Source organism: Anolis carolinensis, unplaced genomic scaffold (assembly GCF_035594765.1).
Source record: "Anolis carolinensis isolate JA03-04 unplaced genomic scaffold, rAnoCar3.1.pri scaffold_12, whole genome shotgun sequence".
Taxonomy (NCBI): domain Eukaryota; kingdom Metazoa; phylum Chordata; class Lepidosauria; order Squamata; family Dactyloidae; genus Anolis; species Anolis carolinensis.
In genome coordinates this window covers 21,485,938-21,512,002 of record NW_026943823.1, presented here as the reverse complement: position 1 = coordinate 21,512,002, position 26,065 = coordinate 21,485,938, and the positions used below count along the sequence as shown (strand labels likewise).

Below are 26,065 nucleotides of genomic sequence, written 5' to 3'. Positions count from 1 at the left end.
CAAGATTTTAAAATGGGTTTTAAGAAAAGGAGGCATTTCCTCCGTTCTGAACCTTTTGTTTCCCTACGCATCATGTTGTTGTTCCGAGCAAAACACTCCGCCATGAATCCATTTGTTTTTGTCTATGGTTTTAAAGTCTCTGTTTTGGATTTTCAACCGCTCTCTGCGCTGCCACAATTAAAGCCATTCATGCCTTTGAAGACTTTGTGAGCAGTTCAAAAAAATAAAATCTGTTTTTAATGCCTTACAACCTGTAAGTTCTCTCGCCAAATGCCATATTCTAAGTCACGGCTCCAAACAAACAATGTGCTGGAAAAAAGGATGGCTAGGGGAAGCATTAAATAAGGCCATTTACTTTTAAAAGGTACATACCGTCCAGCCACCCCGATTTTGCAAGAGTTGAGTCCCAACTACTTATCTTTCATCTCAGCCTTTGAGCTGCTTCTCAACTCTCCCATTTCCAATTACAGAATTCAAAATGATACGAAAAGAGTCTAAACATTCGGAAAAGGTACATATTGTAAGAGCTGTTCAAACGAGATTGGGAATACCATCAAAATAGTATGAGGGTTGAATGAAAAGTAATGCCTCCACCTTCGTAACTCCCCGAGAGAGTCTGCGGCAGGTACTGGCTTGTTTAGTAGACTCTCCTCTCCAGTTCCATTTGGCAGGAAGCCTTGTCATTGAACGGTTGTGTTGTTAAAGTGCAAAGTATGGAACCCTGCGCAAACATGGAAACCTTAGCATTGAACGGTTGTGTTGTTAAAATGCGAAGTATGGAACCCTGCGCAAACAGGGCAGCCTTAGCATTGAACGGTTGTGTTGTTAAAGTGCGAAGTATGGAACCCTGCGCAGACGGAGAAGCCTTAGCATTGAACGGTTGTGTTGTTAAAGTGCCAACTGTCACCTGGGATGGCAACATCAATGATCCAAACCTTTTTATTTTCCACAACTGTGATGTCTGGTGTGTTGTGTTCCAGAACTTTGTCAGTCTGGATTCGGAAGTCCCACAGTACATTTGCGTGCTCATTTTCCAAGACTTTTGAGGTTTGTGATCCCACCAGTTCTTTGCTGCTGGGAGGTGGTACTTGAGGCATAAGTTCCAATGAATCCTTTGGGCCACATAGTTGTGCCTCTATTTGTAGTCTGTCTGTGTGATTTTCTTACAGCAGCTGAGGATATGATCAATGGCTTCGTCGGTTTCCTTGCACAGTCTGCATTTTGGGTCATCAGCTGATTTTTCGATCTTGGCCTTAATTGCATTTGTTCTGATGGCTTATTATTATTATTATTATTATTATTATTATTATTATTTTATATCTTGCGCATTCTCCTCATGGCTCGAGGCGAGTTACATCAACTGTAGAGGCTTATGAGTTGCCTTGGAAATTAATGAGCTCTTCTTCTTTGGAGACTCACCTACTTTGGACTAGATGCTCCTTGGGAGTGATGTTAAGTCTACTAAATCATGGCCTGCCTTGGAGTGAAGGTTGATGGACTCTCCTTTTGGTCTAGATGACCTCTGGAAGCCCCTTCCAACTCCAGTGGCTTATGGGCTGTCTTGGAAGTTGGTGAGCTCTCCTTCTTTGGAGACTCACCTTCTTTGGAGACCTTTAAACTGAGCATCTTTCAGAAGTGCTTTCTTTGAACCTTCTTGCACAGCAGAAGGGAGTTGGACTAGATGCTCTTTGGGACGCCTTCCCACTCTATAATTCCCATTAAGAACGTAGATTGCTGTCTCACTAAGCGATTGCTGCTTGCCCATCGCAAAGCTGTCTCCTTTCAATTCAGGAGATGAAAATAATTTCGTGGTGGAGCCTCTTTGAATAACAGCATAGCAGCCTCATTCTGCTTTCGGCTTGACGCACAGAAGAAATAGACCCGGTAATGGAAAAAAACACGCACTTGTCGACATTTCCTCCATTTCCAGCTGTTTCTTGCGGGCAAGGCGACCCACACCTGTTTTTCAAGGACCAGCATGAGTTTCAAAATAATATATGTTTTTTCATATTCTCTTTCCACAGAATATTAAAAGACTGAACAAGAAGGGCTTTGTGAAGTTCTCTAAAAAAAAAAAAATAGGCAACTTTGTAGAGATGCTTTTTTTGGTCTGATGTCACTTTGGCATCTGTTTTAATGTTCCTTTTGGGGGATTTGTGTGTGTGTGTGTGTGTATTTCTTTACAATGGAACCTGGTGGAAAAAGAGCTTGATTAAGTCTCCTTTAAGAAAATGGGATAATAATACAGTACAGTCTCACTTATCCAACATAAACGGGCCGGCAGAATGTTGGATAAACGAATATGTTGGATAATAAGGAGGCATTAAGGAAAAGCCTATTAAACATCAAATTAGGTTATGATCTTACAAATGAAGCACCAAAACATCATGCTAGACAACAAATTTGGCAGAAAAAGTAGTTCAATATGCAGTAATTCTATGTAGTAATTACTGTATTTATGAATTTAGCACCAAAATATCATGATATATTGAAAACATTGACTACAAAAATGCGTTGGGTAATCCAGAACGTTGGATAAGCGAGTGTTGGATAAGTGAGACTCTACTGTAATAATAATAATAATAATAATAATAATAATAATAATAATAATAATAATAATAAATATTATTAATAATTTGTCAGTCTGGATTTGGGACTTCCAAATCCAGACTGACAAAGTTCTGGAACACAGCACACCAGACATCACAGTTGTGGAGAAGAAAAAGGTTTGGATCATTGATGTCGCCATCCCAGGTGACAGTCGCATTGACGAAAAACAACAGGAAAAACTCAGCCGCTATCAGGACCTCAAGATTGAACTTCAAAGACTCTGACAGAAACCAGTGCAGGTGGTCCCGGTGGTGATGGGCACACTGGGTGCCGTGCCAAAAGATCTCAGCCGGCATTTGGAAACAATAGACATTGACAAAATCACAATCTGCCAACTGCAAAAGGCCACCTGACTGGGATCTGCGCGCATCATCCGAAATTACATCACACAGTCCTAGACACTCGGGAAGTGTTCGACTTGTGATTTTGTGATATGAAATTCAGCATATCTATCTTGTTTGCTGTGTCATAATAAAATAATAATAATAATAATAATAATAATAATAATAATAATAATAATAATAATAATAGATCGGGGGCAGAGGACTCTTACAAGTTAAACAAGCCGTCAAAGAAGAAGAACATGCCCTGGCAGAATATGTAAAGCAAAGTGAAGAACCTGCTTTGATTTAAGTCAAAAATCAGAAACTCCTCAAAACACAGCAGACAAAAAAACAGTACAAGAAAACCGCACTACAAACTAGAGTTGACAGCTGGCACAAAAAAAAACATTGCATGGAAAGTTCCTTGACAAAATTGAAGGAAAAGCTGATAAGGAGAAGACCTGGCTCTGGCTCATGAATGGGACCCTGAAGAAGGAAGGAGACCGAAGGCCTGATTCTTGCAGCCCAGGAGCAAGCCATCAGGACAAAGGCAATTCAGGCCAAGATTGAAAAATCAGCTGTTGACCCAAAATGCAGACTGTGCAAGGAAACCCACGAAACCATTGATCATATCATATCAGCGTGGAAACTGCAAGAGGTACCATAGATTGTTGTACGTGGAAATAAGGGTAGTAAATAGTTTTTGATTTAATGAATAGAGTTATATATAAGAATTATATATTTTTGTTATTTAAACTATACATATTGCGAAATTATGGTTTTTTTTCTCGAAGTGACACACCACCCAAGTCATGCTAGGTTTTTTGGTGAATTTTGACACACCAAGCGCAAAAGGTTGCCCATCACTGTTCTAAACCGTACTGAGTCTTTTGGGTTGAAACAGTTAAAATTTAACAGAAACGAGGGCCAAAAAAACTAAAGGATGTCTGGGAGCAGAATGGGTATCTATCCAGCACTTTGGAAGGTCTGTTGATTGAGAAGTGTTCAAAGGATGCTTCAGGTTTCTTTTGAAATCAGTGAATCAGAATGGAATTAAACTTGGGCAAGATCATGCGCCATAGCTATCAATTGCAATCAACAACAGATAAGCATTCAAAAAAAAATCTTGCATAATACAGAAGTGATTTTTTTTCTCCCAATCATAAAAAATAATAATTTGATATTGCATCATTTGTCTTGAAAAACTTTTCCAATGCGGTAGAGAAAGTAGACAGGAAACATAATGCTAAAACCCGGCGGAGACTGAAACCGACCAATGATCAGATTCAAACAGATCGTAATAATGGTTCGTGGATATTCATTGTTTCCTGTTTGCACCCCTGAATGAATGCAGTTTTGACCCCACGTGAACTGCCATGGCTCAATGCTAGAGAATACTGGGAGTTGTAGTGCCGCAAGGTCTTTGGCAAAGAGAGCCGGTGTCTCACCAAATTACAAATCCCATTATTCCACAGCATTGAGCCCATAGCAGTTCAAGGAGTGCAAAGCTCAATTCGTTCTGCAGTTGTTTAGATGCATTAATTCTGCAATTCAGATGCATTAATTCTACAGTTTCGATGTATTCATTCTGCAGTATATGGATACATTCGTTCCGCAGTATAAATGCATTCATTCTGCAATTTAGATGCATTCATTCTACAGTTTCGATGTATTCATTCTGCAGTATATGGATACATTCGTTCCGCAGTATAAATGCATTCATTCTGCAATTTAGATGCATTCATTCTACAGTTTCGATGTATTCATTCTGCAGTATATAGATACATTCATTCTGCAATTCAGATGCATTCATTCTGCAGTTTGGAAACTTATTCTGCAGTATAAATGCTTTCATTCCGCAGTTCAGATGCATTCATTCTGCAGTTCAGATGCATTCATTCTGCAGTTCAGATGCATTCATTCTGCAATTCAGATGCTTTCATTCCGCAGTTCAGATACATTCATTCTGCAGTTCAGATGCATTCATTCTGCAATTTAGAAACTCATTCTGCAGCATAGATGCTTTCATTCCGCAATTCAGATGCATTCATTCCGCAGTATAAATGCATTCATTCTGCAATTTAGATGCATTCATTCTGCAGTATAGATGCTTTCATTCCGCAATTCAGATGCATTCATTCTGCAGTTCAGATGCATTCATTCTGCAGTTCAGATGCATTCATTCTGCAGTTTAGAAACTCATTCTGCAGTATAGATGCTTTCATTCCGCAATTCAGATGCATTCATTCCGCAGTTCAGATGCATTCATTCTGCAGTTTAGATGCATTCATTCTGCAGTTATGAAACTCATTCTGCAGTATAGATGCTTTCATTCTGCAATTCAGATGCATTCATTCTGCAGTATAGATGCTTTCATTCCGCAGTTCATATGCATTCATTCTGCAGTTTAGAAACTCATTCTGCAGTATAGATGCTTTCATTCTGCAATTTAGATGCATTCATTCCACAATTCAGATGCATTCATTCTGCAGTTAAGAAATTCATTCTGCAGTATAGATGCTTTCATTCCGCAGTTCAGATGCATTCATTCTGCAGTTTAGAAACTCATTCTGCAGTATAAATGCTTTCATTCTGCAATTTAGATGCATTCATTCTGCAATTTAGATGCATTCATTCCGCAATTCAGATGCATTCATTCTGCAGTTTAGAAACAGTAATACATTCCATTGATTCTCCAGTTCTTTAGTTTTTTATCTGAGCAGAGTCTCCATTGAAGTTGATTGTAGTGGAGTGGAGTGATGTCACTGTTGGATCTTCCTCTTTGTTACAAAGTGGAATTGATTCAACGATATTGATCAGTGGTGTCCAACGTGTGGGCCTTCGACTCCCAGAAGCCTTTATTGGCAGCTTGTCCGATGGCCAGGAATTCTCGTGTTGGACACGTTGGACACCTCTGGTGTAGATGCAGCCAGTGTCCCACCTGACGTCCTACAGACTGAGTATCGTGGTTCCCTTTTGTGTCCTCCCGCAGGTCCCTGGAGGTGCGCTACTTCACCTACGGCGTGCTCTTTGGCTGCGGCAGCTCCTTCGCCTTCCAACCTTCGCTGGTCATCCTGGGCCACTACTTCAAGCGCCGGCTGGGCCTGGCCAACGGCCTGGTGACGGCCGGCAGCTGCCTCTTCTCCATGAGCCTGCCCTTCCTGCTCAAGATCGTCGGCCAAGCCATCGGCCTGTCCCACACCTTCCAGGTGCTCAGCGTCCTGATGCTGGTGCAGATCTTCTGGTCGCTCACCTTCCGGCCCATGTTCCCCGCGGCCTCCGACCCCCACGACGTGGACCACCTCAAGCTGGACAGCCGCAGCTGCCGCCAGCAGTGTGCCTCCCAGATGCGGAAGTACTTCAACATGAGGGTCTTCCGCAAGAAGACCTACCGGGTCTGGGCTTTCGGCATCGCCACCGCCGTCTTGGGATACTTCGTCCCTTACACCTACCTGGTGAGACATCATCTCTCTCTAATAATAATAACAACAATAATAATAGTAGTAGTAGTAATTTATTTACCATATATACTCGGGCTCGGGCTGTGGCGCAGGCTGGAGAGCAGCTGCAATGAATCACTGCAATGAATCACTCTGACCAGGAGGTCATGAGTTCGAGGCCCGCTCGGAGCCTATGTTCGTCTTGTCTTTGTTCTATGTGTCAGGACCCAGGCTGCAGAGCACCAATAACTTTACACAGAGGCCAGAATCTATCTTATATCTTTATTATAGAAATATATACAGTCAATAAAAACAAGTGAAGAATATAGTTCAGAAGCAGACCTTTCAGATGAGGTCAAATATAGTCCAGAAATGTATTGTCCAATATAAGATATTAGAGTTCAAAGTTTTAATCCACTTGACCGAAACACACACTTTGCCAAGCAAAGTGTGAGGAAATGACAGGGTCCTTAAAGTCCAAAGTAGCTTGACAACAAGGCTGGAAAATAGACTTGATTCTTGGCTAGATCAAAACTTGAAACGAGGCAAACATGAAACATGAACTGAGTCCAAAGAAGTCCGTGAAACAAGGCAAGGCTGGAAACTTGATCCGTGAAACAAGGCAAGGCTGGAAACTCGATCAGGGAAACAAGGAACTGGGGTACGAAGTCCACACACGATCTCTCTCCTCAAGCTGAACAATTGACTCCGCAAGGTTCCCCTTGCGGCAAAACTCCTATATAGGGTCTTGTTTTCCCGCCAACAGAACACTTTCCCTGGAGAACAAGAAGCGAAACCCAACTCTGTCCAGATGCATGACTCCTTAGAATTTCCCAAGGGAAGCAGACCTAATCAGCTAGTTGTCTGGCTGCGATTCTGAGACTCCGGCGATTAGCCTCCCTGATTCCTCCATCCCTAATATAATTGTCCTTTCGGGAAAACGGGGGAGAATTCTGCCCAAGGCTTGTTTGGTTAACTTCCTGAGGACAAACATCCTCCAGGTGGAGAGGCTCCGATTCAAGCTGAACCGGTGGAAATCCCATGGTTTCCTCCTCGTCTGCCACAATAGCACTAGGAACGGGACTACAAGGCCCATGAGACATCACATATGTTAAAAAGTCTTTGTTCTATGTTAAAATCATTGAATGTTTGCCTATATGTGTAATGTGATCCACCCTGAGTTCCCTTCGGGGTGAGAAGGGCGGAATATAAATGCTGTAAATAAATATATACTCAAAGATAAGCCAAGTTTTTCAGCTCTTTTTATGAGCTGAAAAAGCCTCCCCCGGCTTATAAGAGGGTCAAGCCAGCAGCGAAGCCCGGAGGCCGTTGCTTGCAATATATATTTATCTCTCATCTTACCCTCCCTTATCAGTGTTTACTTTTCCAAAGCCTCCCTCGCTCTTAACCAAGGGAATGTTTTGAAAAGAGAAAGACGCCCTTGCAGTCAGGAAGAAGAATTATAAGATTAATACATACATTATCTTATAAAAGCATTTTCCCCTGAAATATTTGTTAATGTCTGCTATAGATATATAGGCATTTCCCTTTGCAAGCCTTTGCAATCCCTATGTGCCTTTATATTTGTATCTATCTATCTATCTATCTATCTATCTATCTATCTACATTAATTTTATATATGAATCTCCCCCTCATATGTTTGCAAGTCTTTGCAAATCCTATACAGATATAATTATCTATATATATTGAGAAAGATGTCTAGATAGATATATATGAAATATAATATGAAAATATTGTAAATATTGCACGTGAAACGCGCACACACACATATTTATAGACAGATATAAACATAAATATTTAGGGCTTGCAAATATTGCAAGAGGAAAATGCATATATAAAGAGAGAGGATTTGCAAATATTTCAGGGGAAATGCATATGTGAAATTAGTATATATAATGATAAATCTATATCTAGCTCTGCATTGTTTATGTAGGCATTGAATGTTTGCCTGTTCACATGAGTCCTCATGGGGAGATAAGGCAAGATACAAATGAAGTTGTTGTTGTTGTTATTATTATTATTATTATTAAGTTATTGTTAATACCATATTGTTTTTGTTGACCCTACTTTTCCACATACAGAGCTAGTTTATTGTTTTTCTTTGAAATACGGTAAATATTCAAAAACCTTTAACCTACTGATGCCTCAAAATAATTTCATTGGGATCTATTTCCATTTTGAAATTTCCCAGTAGCTGCTGCATTTAACTTTCTCCAGTTTTTTGTGGTAAAATTAGGTGCCTCGGCTTATATTAGGGTCGGCTTATACTCGAGTATATATGGTATATCCCATCCCCTCTCCAAACAGGACTCAAGGTGGCTTACAAAAAGTAGAAACTCAATGCAAAACACAGAAATACAACATAATAATAAAGGTAAAGGTTGACATTAAGTTTAGTTGAGTCTGACTCTGAGGGTTGGTACTCATCTACATTTCTGAGTCAAAAAGCCATAAACACCTCCTAGGTCATGTGGCCGGCATGGCTGCATGAAGCGCTGTGACCTTCCCACCGGAACGATACCTATCGATCTACTCACATTTGCCTATTTTCGAACTGCTAGGTTGGCAGAAGCTGGGGCTAACAATGGGAGCTCACCCCATCCTGCAGATTCAAACCTCTAACCTTCCGGTCCACAAGTTCTGCAGCTTAGCGGTTTAACCCGCTGCGCCACCAGCGGCCTCATATACAGCATGATATGTAAACGATAATATCAAAACCTAACAAAAAATAAACCACAATACAAAACCAAGGCAGAAATACAAACATAATATATAACGACAGTATCAAAAACCTAACAGACTGACATAGCAGTAGCACAATAGGAAAATAATGCGAATTTGAAAAAAAAAATTGCTGGATTTAAACATGTTGTCCTACCAGCTGTTAGGAATTGAAGTCCAAAACACCTGGAGGGCCGAAGTTTGCCCATGCCTGTTGTAGAGAGTAGGTGTGCCCTTAAATAACATTCTGAACCAGTCCTGGTTGATTTTCTTCTTGTCCTGTCTGGACTTCCAAGGAGCTATCCAAGGTGCTGAAAGCTTGATCCAGATGGAGAAAACACTCTGGACAATTCCTTTAAGCCCTGGATAATTCCTTTAGAGTTTCTTTAAACCCTTTTGAAACCCGCCGTGGCCTTTTTGTCCCATAGAGAGGAAAGCCACAGCCGGCAAGAAAGAATCGGTGGTACGTTGCCAGTGAATGAAATGCCAGTGATATCAGCCAGTGACTCAGACCCTTTTCGGAGACTTCTCTGTTATTTATGAGTCACCGGAGTGGTTCACTGAAAGATCCGAAAGCGGGAAAAGGCAAGGGCTGCTGTGAAACCCACAACTAGAGAACATGATATTCTCTGAGGAACAGAATATCCAACACTGTACGTAATGTTAAGATAGACAGCTGCCTTTTGCTGTGGCTGAGTGACAGGAGGCGCTGGAGAGGGAAAAAGAGATAACGGTTTCTGAGTCATCCAGTGATCTAGGAATTTTTTTTGAGAACAAACTGCAAGTTGCTTCCGATGTGAGAGAATTGGCCGTCTACAGAAACGGTGCCCAAGGGAGGTTCAGATGTGTTACCATTCTGCTTGGAGGCTTTTCTCATGTCCCCACAAGCTAGAGCTAACCGATGGGAGCTCACCCGATTTCGCAGATTTGAACCAGCAACTTTCGAGTCAGCAGTTCATCCGGCTCAAGAGTTTAACCCTTTGCACCTCTGTCAATGCAGTCAAAGGAAACCCTTTCTGAAGACTTCCAACTCCAAGTGCCTAGGGTTTCTAGAACGTGGTTTTGCTACAGAGAGGCAACACAAGGTATTGTTCCTAAAGCAAGAATGTTTGGCCTGTGACTTGCAAACCTACAACTCTCTTAATTCTATAGCATTGAGCTACAGCAGTGAAAGCGATGTCAAGTTGCATTCATTTTCCAAACAGAAAAAAGAAGGAACAGTGTCTTGGAGTGCATTTACACTGGCGAATTATTAATGCAGTTTACCGTAGCTCAATACTATGGAATCATAGGAGTTGTAGTTTGGTGAGGCACCAGCAGTCTTTGGCAGAAAAGGTGAAAGACTTAGTCAAACTACAACTATTAGAATTCCATAGCATTGAGCCATGGCAACTAAAGTACAGTAGAGTCTCACTTATCCAAGCCTCGCTTATCCAAGCCTCTGGATTATCCAAGCCATTTTTGTAGTCAATGTTTTCAATATATCGTGATATTTTGGTGCTAAATTCGTAAATACAGTAATTACAACATAACATTACTGCGTATTGAAATACTTTTTCTGTCAAATTTGTTGTATAACATGATGTTTTGGTGCTTAATTTGTAAAATCATAACCTAATTTGATGTTTAATAGTTTTTTCCTTAATCTCTCCTTATTATCCAAGATATTCGCTTATCCAAGCTTCTGCCGGCCCGTTTAGCTTGGATAAGTGAGACTCTACTGTATGTGTAAACCGCATTAATTCAACCACCAGGCACACATTTTGTGAAGGTTCTTATTTTGGACTATATTGCCTAGAATTATTCAGCCCACATCATCATCATCATCTTTATTATTATTATTATTATTATTATTATTATTATTATTATTATTATTGACACAACAACATAGTCTGACACAGCAAACAAGATAGATATGCTGGATTTCGTATCACAAAATCACAAGTCGAACACTTCCCAAGCGTTTAGGATTGTGTGATGTATTATTATTATCATAATTATCATAATTATTGACACAACAACATAGTCTGACACAGCAAACAAGATAGATATTCTGGATTTCGTATCACAAAATCACAAGTCGAACACTTCCCAAGCGTTTAGGATTGTGTGATGTATTATTATTATTATTATTATTATTATTATCATAATTATTGACACAATGACATAGTCTGACACAGCAAACAAGAAAGGTATGCTGGATTTCGTATCACAAAATCACAAGTCAAACACTTTCCAAGCGTTTAGGACTGTGTGATGTATTACTATTATTATTATTATTATTATTATTATTATTATTATTATTATTCCCCACTTCATCTCTCCCGAAGCGACTTAACATAAAAGCATTAGCATACAATTTAAAATAAACGAATGTGAAAACCCTAAAACCAAATTAAATATAAACAGTATTTTAAAATTCACAGTTGCAATCCATGAAAAACATATTCAGAGTTAAGATCCCCAGCAGATGAGAAATGAATGTTTCCCATCCACATGGACTGACATAATGAGCTGTTGTCCCTAAAAGAAAACTTTTATCTTCGATTCAGTGCAACAAAACCCTTCCGAGAGCCCTGTTTTTATGGGGCCGGCGGGGCCTCTTCCATCCGTCTGAGCTCCACGTAAACACTGGTCCATCTCCAAACATTGGTTGTGCTTTAGAGCTGCACTGTTGTAACTAATTCCCGTCTTGCTTTCCCAGGTGAAGTACGTGGAGGAAAGGTTCAAGGAAAAGGACACGGCATGGATTGTGCTGCTTTGCTTGGGAGCCATGTCTGGCGTTGGGCGCTTGGCTTCGGGACCCATTGGAGACCTCATCCACGGGCTGAAGAAGATCTACTTGCAGGTACAAGTAGAACCGCCTCGGCTTTTTCAGTTTTAAAAAAAGCGCTGAAAAACTAGGCTTATACTCGAGTATATACAGTATATTTTGACTGTTACCATTGTTCTATTCTGTATATTAGCTTTTAATCTCGCAACCCTGGCAGACAGTTTTGAGGATTTCAAAACCCAGAATGATACATGTGCGTTCAGGGCAACCTTTCAGAGTGCCTTAATGAGGCCTTCTAATGCCGTTAACGCACAATTGGTTTGCCTGCCCCAAAGGCCGGGGAGAGATCTTCTTGCCTTCCAGCTGTCTTTGTGGTTTCCAAGAAATTTTCATTTCATGAAATCCAGCCTCGTCCACAAGGTCTTGCTTTTCCAGAACATGTCGTTCCAGGCAAGAGGCTCCCTGGTGCCAAGAACGGAATAAGCTGCCTATTTGCGGGGGGAACGGGGGCATTTGGAGAAGCTTGGTCATCAGCCATGGGGACAAAGAAGGCTGGTCCAGACAGCTGCCTCAGGTGGCAAGTGCATGGATCCACATGCTTTCCCACCCAGGACAGCTGGTGGCCACTATGTCATTTGGAGTGGTATTCACTTTTGGGTTCACCTTTAAGGAGCTGGTTCTGAATCTTCTCCCTAAACAAAGCCCAGTACCTTGGATGCTCCCCTCAAAGTCGGATAAAAAGCTATCATGCAATCATGCAAGTGAACAGAAAAGTAATAACAAAAATTTATAAACAACTAGCTGTGCCCGGCCACGTGTTGCTGTGGCGAAGTACGGTGGTATGGGAAATAAAGCATTGAGATATTGGTGGTAGTTAAGGTTAAGGGTAAAGGTTTTCCCCTGACGGAGCTTAGCCTTCTAACTGGCAGCAATTGGATAAAAACAGTTATTCCTCTCCCTCTAATTAGGACTTTATTTTTCTTTTCTTTTTGTTGTATGAACGTAGAGGCATGGATGAGGGGTTGTGCTGACAAGTTTAGTGTTTCTGGGATGTGTAGTTTTGTTGTTTGGTCCTAGGCCGAAATTTCATTACCCTTTTATATATATAGACTAGCTGTGCCCGGCCACGCGTTGCTGTGGTGAAGTATGGTGGTATGGGAAATAAAGTATTGAGGAATTGGTGGTAGTTAAGGTAAAGGGTAAAGGATTATATAGCTGTGTGGAAGGGCCTTGAGTCTACACTGCCATATAATCCAGTTAAAATCTGATAATCTGTATTTTATAGGCAGTGTGGAAGAGGCCTAAGTGAGGCCTAACTCTGCCTGTCCCCCGGGCTGAGTGGGTTACTAGGAGACCAAGTGGGCGGAGCTTAGCCTTCTAACTGGCAGCAATTGGATAAAAACAATTCTTCCTCTCCCTCTAATTAGGACTTTATTTTTCTTTTCTTTTTTGTTGTATGAACGTGGAGGCATGGATGAGGGGTTGTGCTGCCAAGTTTAGTGTTTCTGGGATGTGTAGTTTTGTTGTTTTGTCCTAGACCGAAATTTCATTACCCTTTTATATATATAGATTACTAGCTTTGCCCGGCCACGCATTGCTGTGGCTTATGGGAATTCTTTGTTGGCCAGGTGGAATAGCAGTGAATAGTCTTGCAGTCTCAAAGCCTGGCCATTTTCTGGAATAGCTGGAGCTTTTTGTTGTATTAACGTAGAGGCATGGATGAGGGGTTGTGCTGCCAAGTTTAGTGTTTCTGGGATGTGTGGTTTTGTTGTTTTGTCCTAGGCCGAAATTTCATTACCCTTTTATATATATAGATTATTGGAATGGGAGACGAAAGAGACTGAAAAATCTTATATGACAAGATGGAGAGAAAATATAGGTAGGAGTATAAAAATGGAAGAATGGCAAAAAATATGGGAGATAAAATTAAAGTACAGCTACGCAACGGACTTAAAGGAAAATTGGTATAAGATGGCCTTTAGGTGGTATATGACGCCACAAAAATTAGGAAAGTATTATAAAAATGTAAGAAATAAATGCTGGAAGTGTGAAGAATATGATGAATTTATCTAAAGTGTGAACCACAATTTACAGAAGAAATTATCTTTATTACAGTTTTCCATTATTTTTTTTAAAAAGTTGGATAAAAAGCTAGAGTGGATTTAACACCAGTCAGTGGCTTTGTGATATCCGAGTAGCTGTAGAACATGGAAACGCTTCTTTGGAATGTATGGATTTGCTCCATGTTGACTTCTGAATATGCTTTATCCTGCTTTAGGTTGCCTCCTTCATCGTCTTGGGCATCATGTGCATGATGCTCCCACAGTGCCAAGAGTTCTGGGGTGTCATCGTCGTCTGCCTCTTCCTTGGACTCTGCGATGGGCTCTTCATCACCATCATGGCGCCCATCGCCTTTGAGTTGGTGGGCCCCATGCAGGCGTCTCAAGCCATTGGCTATCTCCTTGGACTTATGGCCATTCCAATGACGGCGGGTCCCCCAATCGCAGGTAAGCAAACTCACGCAGTATGAGGATGAGAAATGAGGATAAGGTTTTCCAGATGTCCAAGAGGCACATTCACCTTGGGTGGGTGAAAGTACTAAAAATATGCCAAGAATGCCCTCCAACCACCTTAGAGGGTCTTTGGGGCCAAAAAAATGATTCTTTTCATAAGTGGGGTACATTCCTACAAGATCTTTTTTGGAGCTGGCCTCATTGTCTACCATTGAGAGTTACCACCATTGTCTTCTGTTGAAGGTTGGCCACCATTGTCTTCCACTGATAGCTGACCCGCATTGTCTTTCGTTGATGGTTGGCTACCATTGTCTTTCATTGACAGTTGACCATCATTGTCTTCCATTGATGGTTGGCCACGATTGTCTTCCACTGACAGTAGGCCATCATTGCCTTCCATTGACAATTGGCCATCATTGTCTTCGGTTAATGGTTGACCACTATTGTCTCTCCATTGACAGTTGATTACCATTGTCTTCCGCAAACAATTGGCTACCATTTTCTTCCATTGATGGTTGGCAAATGCAAATACATTTTATTAATTAGCCTATTGGCCATATCAAAACATTTGACAAGCACGTTTAACAACATATAACCCACATTATAACCAAAGTAAAAATAAACAAACTGTTAGCAAGGGTTCAAGATCCTGAATCAGATCAAATATCTGCATCACCCCTGCAATTTACACCGATCGTCTCCAAATATGCAGTTCTCAGCTGAGTTGCTTTAATTGTCTTCCACTGACAGTTGACCATCATTGCCTTCCATTGACGGTTGACCATCATTATCTTCTGTTGATGGCTGGCCACTATTATCTTCCACTGACAGTTGACCATCATTGCCTTCCATTGATGGTTGGCCATCATTGTCTTCTGTTGATAGTTGACCACCATTGTCTTCCATTGATGGTTGGCCACCAGTGCCTTCCATTGATAGTTGACCACCATTGTCTTCTGTTGATAGTTGACCACCATTGTCTTCCATTGACAGTTGACCACCATTGTCTTCTGCTGGTGGTTGGTCACATTGTCTTCCATTGATGATTGATCACCATTGTCTTCTGTTGACAGTTGACCAGCATTGTCTTCTGCTGATGGTTGGTCACATTGTCTTCCATTGATGATTGATCACCATTGTCTTCTGTTGACTGTTGGCCACCATTGCCTTCTGTTGTCATTTCCAGGACTCCTCCGTGACCATTTTGGGAATTACCACTTCGCCTTCTACTTCGCCGGCATCCCTCCGATCATCGGAGGCCTTGTCCTGGCCCTTGTCCCTCTGATCCACCAACGGCAGCTCAAGAAGAAGCGTCTGGACTCTGGGAAGGACAAGATGTTGGTGTCGGAGACGGTGCTGAATGGGGAGCTCCTCCCCGGCTCTCCCGCCATGGAGGCGCATATCTGAAGCCATCCTCCTCAAATCTCCTGATGCCTTTTGGGCAGACAAACTCTTCTCACCACCAGCAGCACCTTCTGGTACTGGATGAGCCCAGCCTTTCCTTATGAGGAGCCGGACCTCTTTGATCGCAGCTGGGGAGCGAGTGCCCGGTCGGTAACGGATAGGCAACTTGGACTGGAAAGCTTGCTTTCAAGTTGATTTGGAGATTTGTACTTTTCCTCCAGCAGTAAGGAGCTTTGATAGCACTCTAATAGTTGGATTATATTTCCTGCCATGATTTTATTAATGGACACAAACAAGCAGATAATCCATAGCTGGCTACTTAAAGGTTTTTCATAGAGATTGTACTGGTTTTCTTGGGGTTCCCCTTTGTATCCCCAGGGGGAAAATATACAAGATTCTGTAAGTCAGTGTAGATATTATTGCCTTGAGAGAAGAACTCCTTTGGGAGTTGATTTTGTAGCAGCCAAATTCTCAGTATTTGTTTCAAAACGCTCATGGAGGGACGGGCGAAAGAAAAAGAGCAGAAAGGGTGAATTCAGAATCAGATTTTGCCCCTTTATAACATGTTTCTTTTTCTTTTTTTCCCCCCTCCTGACTTCCTTTGGATTTTTTTTCCTTGCCTCTAAAACTGTGATGAGTTACTTGGTTTTTAAAATGCCAAGCTGCCATGCATTGTGATTTCTGTACCTTTGTCTGCTAGATGTATCTCAAAAGGAAAACCAACCTTCTTCTTCCCGATCCTCAGACCTCCTTTGGAGACGTTGCTCATCTTAAGTCCCAATAATGCCGTAATAATGGCACCACCATCCATTGCAAAGTCCACCGAGAAGAGCGATACTATAAAGTTATACCCATTTGGCACCACGTTAACTTCCTTACAAAATCCTAGGTCATTTGGTGGCAATCTATTCTGGCTTCTCTTTTGGAGAGCTCTAGTTCTGCCCCCTTTGCTGTTCAATACTAGACTCCCTGGCAGAAAATCCTAAGGATTTCTCTATACAGCGAATCCCAGGCTTCCGTGGGATGTAGCCATGGCAGTTGGAGTTGTATCATTCCTCTGTCCACGTAATGAAAATGGATTTCAAGTCTAAACCCAAGGAGACTCACTTGACCCTCCAAATCATTTAACAGTGCCTTCTTCAGTTTGGCAAAATGTCTTTTCTTGTTCTTTTTCAAGATCTGTAGTTTCCAAGCCATGTTTTTGATGCTCAAAAGGCCAGATATTATCACAGCATGAGTTGGTTCTTCTTGGCCTTCCACCTAAACTATCTGAGATAGTTTCTGTAAGTCATCTGAGATAGCTTAGGTGGAAGATATCTTAGACAGTTTAGCTGGAAGATATCTGAAACATCTTCCACCTAAACTGTTGAGCCTTTTTCCTGATCGAGATTCCGCGATATTTGTACGGACCCAGGTTTCTGGATGAGGATGGCTCAGTGTTAGATGCTTCGAAATCTACTGCCATGGAAAGAAAGCCAACAACTCAATCGCGTACGTGCAACACATAGAAACTGGGTTGATACTTTGTGCTCCTTATTTGAAAGGCCAAACTCAACTTTTTCCCCTTTGAGTGACATGTTTTCCCGTCTTTTTAGTGGCCAGGCTTCCAAGTTAAAGGTGTGTCTTGCAAAATGCAACATGCGGCTTCGGAAAAGGATGTGCTAGGATAGACCTACGTCTTTTACCACCCGAATGAGCAGTTTTTCCAGATACAACAAGGCCTTCCTAACAGTATTATCGACTTCGACCTGATAAGCCTGAGGTTTAGTGTTACAGAGACCGAAATTCAGTTTTCACTCCTGCCTAGAGTAGGTCCTTTTGATCTATAGATCTTCCATATACGCTGGCTTAGCGAGTTCTTCTTAATTCCATAGGGCTAGTCTAGATGGTGTGGACACACGGATGCCACGATTGCCTTGAATTGGCAAGACTTGAGCGGATCTGTTGAGGACTTTGTGACTTCATGGTCCCTCCAAATGTTTGCTTTGGGGGGGACTACATCTCCCACAATCCACTGGATGGCAACTTGTGGGAGTTGTAGTCCCCCAAAAGGTAAAGGCTCCAAACTCTGATGTCTTGGCTCATAATTTTGCGAGCATAGAGTTCCTACATGGAAGTCATGGCAGGGAATTGTTTTGGAAAGCATTCCTCTCCTTGTAGGCCATCAATGTCCTAAAACTTCCTGGATTTTGGACAAATGAAGCTGATCTCTGTACGAAGCTGGATGCAAGTCTCTTCTCAAATCCTATGTAGGCTGTGATTCCATAGTATTCAATATTTAGCCGGAGAAGGGTTGATCGGATAATATACATGCCCAAGAAGAACCTTAACCTGAAGCAAGGTGACCTCTTCCAACTACTATTTCCTGGTGTCTCTCTCTGTGTGTGTTTGTATGCATTTTTACTTCTGGCTCCCTAGTGTCTTTTTCAACTTGTGTGCATCGTGGTATAGGGACCAAAACCTACCCTAATGGCGATTTTTAGCCTTCGGGGGATATATTCTTCGCTTCGAAGAGGAAAAAATAGCCCTTGTTTGTTAAGTGCCTCAGAGTAGCCAGAAGGGTAGACGTGATGCCAGAAAGGATTGGCTTAACTAGAACTGCCTGCCGCCATATTTCCCCAGCGGACCAAACGTCAGCCCCGGATTTAGCAATTCCATCTTTTTTGCTTGTTTTAGTCCCTCAGAATTTCTTGTCTCGTTGTTTGTGCGTGGATTTATTCCAAGTGGCATTTGGTGCCTCTTACATTAGTGGGGTAGGGAAACCTAATTTGGGTTTTTTGTCTGAATGTTGAAGGATGAACCTTATCCCCCCCGAGGGGTGCAAAGCATTGACGTTGGGGCTGAATCACCAACCCATTGACTCAGAATCCATTAACCACGACTGCCGTGGAATGGTTGGGATCCACACTCCTGCAGATCAATAGGAGACGATCCCTAAAAAGTGCAAGCTGTAGCCAAGAAGACCTGACGAATCCTTGGTTTCCTAAAAAATTAGGCTGATGTTCTACATGAGCAGTTTTGTTATAGATTTCCTTTGCCCAATTCAGCTGCTGGCTCTTAAGGTGGGCTTTTATTGCGAATGGACTTCCTTTGCCCAATTCAACTTCTGGTTCTTAAGGTGGGCTTTTCAGGATTAATAGACCTCCTTTGCCCAATCCAACTGCTGGCTCTTAAGGTGGGCTTTTCTGGGTGAATAGACTTCTTTTGCCCAATTCAACTCCTGGCTCTTAAGGTGGGCTTTTCATGCCAAATTGACTTCTTTTTCCCAATCCAACTACTGGCGTTTGAAGTGAGCTTTTAGCGCCAAATAGACTTCCTTTGCACAATTCAACTGCTGGATCTTAAGGTGGACTTTTAACACGAAATAGACTTCCTTTCCCCAATTCAACTGCTGGATCTTAAGGTGCGCTTTTAGCATTGAATAGACTTCCTTTGCCCAATTCAACTGCAAGATCTTAAAGTCTTTTTTTAGCGTTTAATAGACTTCCTTTGCCCAACCTAACTGCTGGCTCGTAAGGTGGGTTTTTCAGAATGAATAGACTTCCTTTGCCCAATCCAACTGCTGGTTCTTAAGGTGGGCTTTTAATGCCAAATAGATTTCCTTTTCCTAATTCAACTGCTGGCTCTTAAGGTAGGTTTTCCATGATGAATAGACTTCCTTTACCCAATTCAACTGCTGGCTGTTAAGGTGGGTTTTTCAGAATGAATAGACTTCCTTTGCCCAATTCAACTGCTGGTTCTTAAGGTGGGCTTTTAATGCCAAATAGATTTCCTTTTCCTAATTCAACTGCTGGCTCTTAAGGTAGGTTTTCCATGATGAATAGACTTCCTTGACCCAATTCAACTGCTGGCTCTTAGGGTGGGCTTTTCAGAATGAATAGACTTCCTTTGCCCAATCCAACTGCTGGTTCTTAAGGTGGGCTTTTAATGCCAAATAGATTTCCTTTTCCCAATTCAACTGCTGGCTCTTAAGGTGGGTTTTCCATGATGAATAGACTTCCTTGACCCAATTCAACTGCTGGCTCTTAAGGTGGGGTTTCCATGATGAATAGATTTCCTTTGCCCAGTCCAACTGCTGGTTCTTAAGGTGGGCTTTTAGCACCAAATAGACTACCTTTGCCCAATCCAACTGCTGGCTCTTAAGGTGGGCTGTGGGGGTATTTAAGTATTCTTACTGCAAGACTGTATACGCTTGCTAAGTACAGAGCAAATGGCGATCCGCGAGTGCAGTACAGAATGTCAGCCAGGACTTTTTAATGCAATGACATCCTGGTTTTATGGATTCGGCTCTTTCCCATCGTCAACCTACCTTTGCATATCACAGCAAGCTCATTTCAGGGAAACAAAACTTCTGCACAAGTTGACAGGGTTTGGTTCCCATTGTTCCAAGAGGAAATAAATATTTTATATACATATAAGTAGTCAAAATAGCCAATGCAGTAGCCTACCTATATGATACACTTTACCCCTCTTCTCTGTTGTTCTCTTTGGGGCTGTTGATGTTATTCTTGTTCTTTGCTGGTTGTTTTCTTCTTTTCTGCTGAAAGATGCTTTGGCGTTCTCCTTGGGGATGGAGGCGGTCAATGCTTTGCATTCATCTTTAATAGACAAAAAAGGACATGAGCTGGACATTTTTTGAATGATTTCCTGAAGAAGCTGCCTATCAAATGCATTCACCCACAACTTCCATCACCTCCACCTTAAAGGGATATGCTTCTCTGTGGAGATGTGATTTGTAGTTCAACATATAATAATAATAATAATAATAATAATAATAATAATAATAATAACATATTATTATTATTTATAGTCCATCCTTCTCCTCAAAGGAACTCGAAGTGAATTACAACATATAAACAAACATTCAATACGTTAATAATAATAATAATAATAATAATAATAATAATAATAATGATAATAATAATAAAACTTTATTTATATACCGCCCTATCTCCCAGATGGGACTCAGGGCGGTTTACAGTCATAAAAGCAAACACAAACATTACATAACAACATAATACACATTATTAAACAAGTAAAACAATACAATTATAACAATAAATCACACTTACATGACCAGATCAAGGGGACGGGAACCATAAACCCAATATATTAAAATGTATCATTTTAGGCTAGGGAAATCTTGTGCAATATATTCAGGCCCAGAAATCGGCGGTAGTCCAACGTTGTTACAAATGGAAATACAGTGAAACACAAATACACAGACAAAGGCTTCTCCTTTCATTTCCGGCTCTGGAAGCAGTGCTTATTTCTGACTCCAAGCCCAGGAGCCTGCATTGTCGTAGACACCTCCTGATCGCGCCACCGGCAAGATTGCTCGGAGCATCTCTTTGCATTTTCCCGCCGAAGCGGTACCTATTGATCTACTCACATTGACATGTTTTCGAACTGCTAGGTTGGCAGGAGCTGGGGCTAACAGCGGGAGCTTGCCCTGCCTCGCAGATTCGAACTGCCAACCTTCTGGTCTGCAGTTCAGCAGCACAAGAATGTAACCCATTGCTCCACCCATTGCGCCACTTCACTTAATGGGGGCGGGATATTGCTCTATAATGCAGTACGGTGGTGGAGAAGCGTTCAAGCTTTTCCTATCCCCCTCCCACCGCCTAAAATGGGCAGGCTCCTCCATGATGCTTACATAGTGCAAATGTACACTCACATAAGGCTGCTCTGCCGATCTATATATATAAAAGAGTGATGGAATCCTGGCGACCGACAAAACAACAAAACTAAACACCCCACAACCTCGAAAATTGACAGCACAACCCCTCATCCACGCCTCTAGGGTGATAAAACAAAAAGAAAAGAAAAATAAAGTCCTAATTAGAGGGAGAGCAACATTTGTTTTTATCCAATTGCTGCCAGTTAGAAGGCTAAGCTCTGCCCACTTGGTCTCCTAGCAATCCACTCAGCCCAGGGCACAGGCAGAGTTAGGCCTCACTTAGGCCTCTTCCACACTGCCTATAAAATACAGACACCACCAGACAACGCCACAGCAACGCGTGGCCGGGCACAGCTAGTGCTTACATAGTGCAAATGTACACTCACATAAGGTTGCTCTGCCTTTTGAATTGCATCACGGTGCAACCTGGTGCATAAAATAAGTCCGATATTTCTTCAGATCTTGTGGAAAAAGTGGCATTTTGAAGGCATCCGTTCATCCTCCAAACGTGCGCAACTCCCATTTCAGTGGACTGGTGCGACCAGAATATGGGAGGTTTAACCATGAGCAAAACAAAGACAACGGCACAGGGAAGAGAAGCCAGATATGCATCAAACGCCAGCAGCATGCCATTTAGGACGAAGGGCACTTATTGGCGAAAAGAATGATTTGATCACTGGGGACCAAGTGGAAATTGGTGGCAAGAAAAATAGTGCTTTAAGCAGGAACGGCTCATTTAGTTTTTCGATCATTGCAAGATGTTTGGTTCGGTTCCCAATGGAAATCCATCCCGTTCCTGCCGTTATTCTCGCCAATGTGATTGCAAGCAAAACAGGAGCCATCGGGGCCAAACCATGTTTTTCGTAGTCCTTCTTCCGGAGCAAAATCATTGTGAGCTGTACTTCCAAAACTATCCCACTCTCTTCCCCAAAATGTGCCATGTCCCTTACTTTGGGAACCAAGCTAAGGAGAATCGGCATCACTTTCCCCACGTCCATTGTTTCTATGTGTCCTGCCCCCCAAATGTGTCTTGTTAACACTAACTATTTTAATTCACTCGCAGGCCTGAGATATTTTAGCTTTGGGTTGCTGTGAGTTTTCCAGGCTGTCTGGCCATGTCCCTGAAGCATTCTCTCCTGATGTTTTCGTGCTTAATTTGTAAAGGTAAAGGTTTCCCCTGACATTAAGTCCAATCGTGACCGACTCTGGGGGTTGGTGCTCATCTCCATTTCTAAGCCAAAAGCCGGCGTTGTTCATAGACACCTCCAAGGTCATGTGGCCACTGGCATGACTGCTTGGAGTGCCGTTACCTTCCCCCGGAGCAGTACCTATTGATCTACTCACATTTGCATGTTTTCGAACTGCTAGGTTGGCAGGAGCTGGGGCTAACAGTGGGAGCTTACTCCGCTCCCCGGATTCGAACTGCCAACCTTTTAGTCAGCAAGTTCCAACAGCTCAGTGCTTTAACACACTGCGCCACCAGGGGCCCCAAATTTGTAAAATCATAAGGAAAAGCCTATTAAACATCAAATTAGGTTATGATTTTTTAAAATTTGTAAAATCATAACCTAATTTGATGTTTAATAGGCTTTTCCTTAATCCCTCCTTATTATCCAAGATATTCACTTATCCAAGCATCTGCCGGCCCGTTTAGCTTGGATAAGTGAGACTCTACTGTATATCAAGCCCACTTGCCTAGTTTCCAACAGACATCACAACCTCTGAGGATGCCTGCCATGGATGTGGGCGAAATGTCAGGAGAGAATGCTTCTGGAACATGGCCATACAGCTCAGAAAATTCACAGCAACTCAGTGATTCCAGCCATGAAAGCCTTCAACAACATATTTTAGCATTACCATTGGCCATGGTAGCTAGGGCGGATGGGAGTTGCAGCCCAACGATATCTTCAATTCCCATTATTATTATTATTATTATTATTATTATTATTATTATCATCATCATCATCATCGCTTCACTTCACTTTATTTCTTAATTAGTCACTCTCCACCAGAGTGCTCCGAGCGACTTACAATTTAAAATATCATTCCACAATATAAAAACATTCAACATAAAAACATTCAACAGTGACTATTTGGCAAATTAGGTCTAATTTACTTAAATGCACAACCAAACAGCCAAGTCTTGAGCGCTTTTACAAAAGGTTGCAACTCCGACATTGCTCTAATATACGGAGGCAATGAGTTCCACAGAATATCGAGAAACGGCCCATCTGAGATCCTGAAAGTCAGCCTTTGCCACGATATGTATTGTATTTCATGCAAAAGTATAGATTTTCCATCGTGCTGTGCTTCCTGCTGTTTGCCAACCATTGTTTGATCCACATTCTGGATTTCTTTGAAAGAGCCATCCAATATTTCCGAATGAATTCCTGCAGAAAGGGGAATGGTGTGACCAAAAATATATATCTTTTTTCACAGCAGCACATTCACACAATAGAATTAAATACTATTAAGACTATTAAGAGAGACAAGCCATAGACAAACGTCACCCCAAGGCTAAGATGAACGGCACATGGTGGTGGCTAAGATCGAAGCGAAGTGAAAATCTATATATATAAAAGAGTGATGGCATCACGGCAGCGGACAAAACAACAAAAGTAAACACCCCACAACCTCGAAAATTGACAGCACAACCCCTCATCCATGCCTCTGGGTTGATACAACAAAAATAAAAGAAAAATAAAGTCCTAATTAGAGGGAGAGGAATAATTGTTTTTATATATAAAAGAGTGATGACATCACGGCAGCGGACAAAACAACAAAAGTAAACACCCCACAACCTCGAAAATTGACAGCACAACCCCTCATCCATGCCTCTAGGTTGATACAACAAAAAGAAAAGAAAAATAAAGTCCTAATTAGAGGGAGAGGAATAATTGTTTTTTTATCCAATTGCTGCCAGTTAGAAGGCTAAGCTCTGTTCACTTGGTCCCCTAGCAACCCACTCAGCCCAGGGGACCCTTGACCTTAACTACCACCAATTCCTCAATACTTTATTTCCCATACCACCAGACTTCGCCACAGCAACGCGTGGCCGGGCACAGCTAGTAACATATATAAGCCAGCGTTGTTTTGTTCCAACCACCACCCTTAAAGTACCCATAATATTTCCTTGGGAAGAGCTGTTTGAACAGAATAAAATTCAAACGGCGTGCATCGCTTTCTCGCCCTTCTTTCTGGTGTTTCTTTTCCAACCTTGTGTTGACATTCCTCCTTCCCAAAAGCCTTTTTTTCCCCGGTCGCTTTCTGCAACTTTTTCTGCCTGCCAGGACAATCATTATATGTCAAAACGTCCAATGTAATTAATTGTTCATTGCTATCGGTAATTCTTCTGTGATACGGAATGATATGTTTTTGTACAGTTTCTTCCTTTCTTTTATGTAGATCTTGTGTAAAAGGGGGAGGGGAGAGTTATTTTCCTGATATGTTTTATCTTGATCATCACAGCTGGGGATGAAATATAATTTGTTAAGACTTTGAGACTCGGTGTGAACCTTCTTTTTTTGGCTTTTGCTCCACTTCCAAGAGCTGGGGAAAAAATTAACTTTTTGGCTGCACATTAAATCGAATGCAAAACTTCATCCGTTTGCAACTGACGTTCCCAGTGTATCCAGTTTCAGCCAACGCCTGTTCTTTTCTCTAATGGGATTCGTGAACAAGTAAAAAGAAATGTTCGAGTTCTTTGGAACTGAGCCGCATGTCAACATAGTCTCTTTCCCCCTTCCAAGCCCACTTCTATGAAGGTTAAAAGAGCACAGTCACTTCTTAAACTATAGATATAGTTATACCGTATATACTCGAGTATAAGCCGACCTGAATATAAGCCGAGGCACCTAATTTTACCACAAAAAAACTGGGAAAACATTGACTCCAGTATAAGCTGAGATACCAATAAAATTACATTAATTGAGGCACCAGTAGTTTAAATGTTTTTGAATCTTTGCATCCAACTGTAATTTAAGATATGACTGTTCAACTCTGATTAAATCATTATTGCTTCAAAGCACATGAGAAGCATCCAGTTCATATTAGAAGTGTCCAAAGCATACCAGGAGCATCAGATGCACATTAGAATGGTTTCAAAGCACGTGAGAAGCATCCAGTTCATATTAGAAGTATACAAAGCATAGCTGGAGCATTCAATGCACATTAGAATTGTTTCAAAGCATGTGAGAAGCATCCAGTACATATTAGAAGTGTCCAAAGCATACCAGGAGCATCAGATGCACATTAGAATTGCTTCAAAGCACATGAGAAGCATCCAGTGCATATTAGAAGTGACCAAAGCACATCAGAGGCATCCGATGCACATTAGAATGGTTTCAAAGCACATGAGAAGCATCCAGTGCATATTAGAAGTGTCCAAAATACATCAGGAGCATCTGATGCACATTAGAATGGTTTCAAAGCACACAAGAAGCATCCAGTGCATATTAGAAGTATACAAAGCACATCAGAGGCATCCGATGCACATTAGAATTGCTTCAAAGCACATGAGAAGCATCCAGTTCATATTAGAAGTATCCAAAGCATACCAGGAGCATTCGATGCACATTAGA

The 26,065-nt window shown here is 41.6% G+C and overlaps 1 protein-coding gene across 1 annotated transcript in view; it reads left to right on the top strand.

The window, feature by feature from the left end:
- Positions 1 to 24,986, top strand: part of slc16a2 (solute carrier family 16 member 2) — a 104,327-nt gene extending 79,341 nt beyond the window's left edge. The window contains exons 3-6 of the mRNA XM_062964099.1: positions 5,926 to 6,388; positions 11,820 to 11,963; positions 14,167 to 14,395; positions 15,588 to 24,986. Coding sequence (XP_062820169.1) covers positions 5,926 to 6,388; positions 11,820 to 11,963; positions 14,167 to 14,395; positions 15,588 to 15,808 — 1,057 coding nt within the window. The 3' untranslated portion in view covers positions 15,809 to 24,986. The remainder of the gene's footprint in view (positions 1 to 5,925; positions 6,389 to 11,819; positions 11,964 to 14,166; positions 14,396 to 15,587) is intronic.
- Positions 24,987 to 26,065: the final 1,079 nt, after the last annotated feature.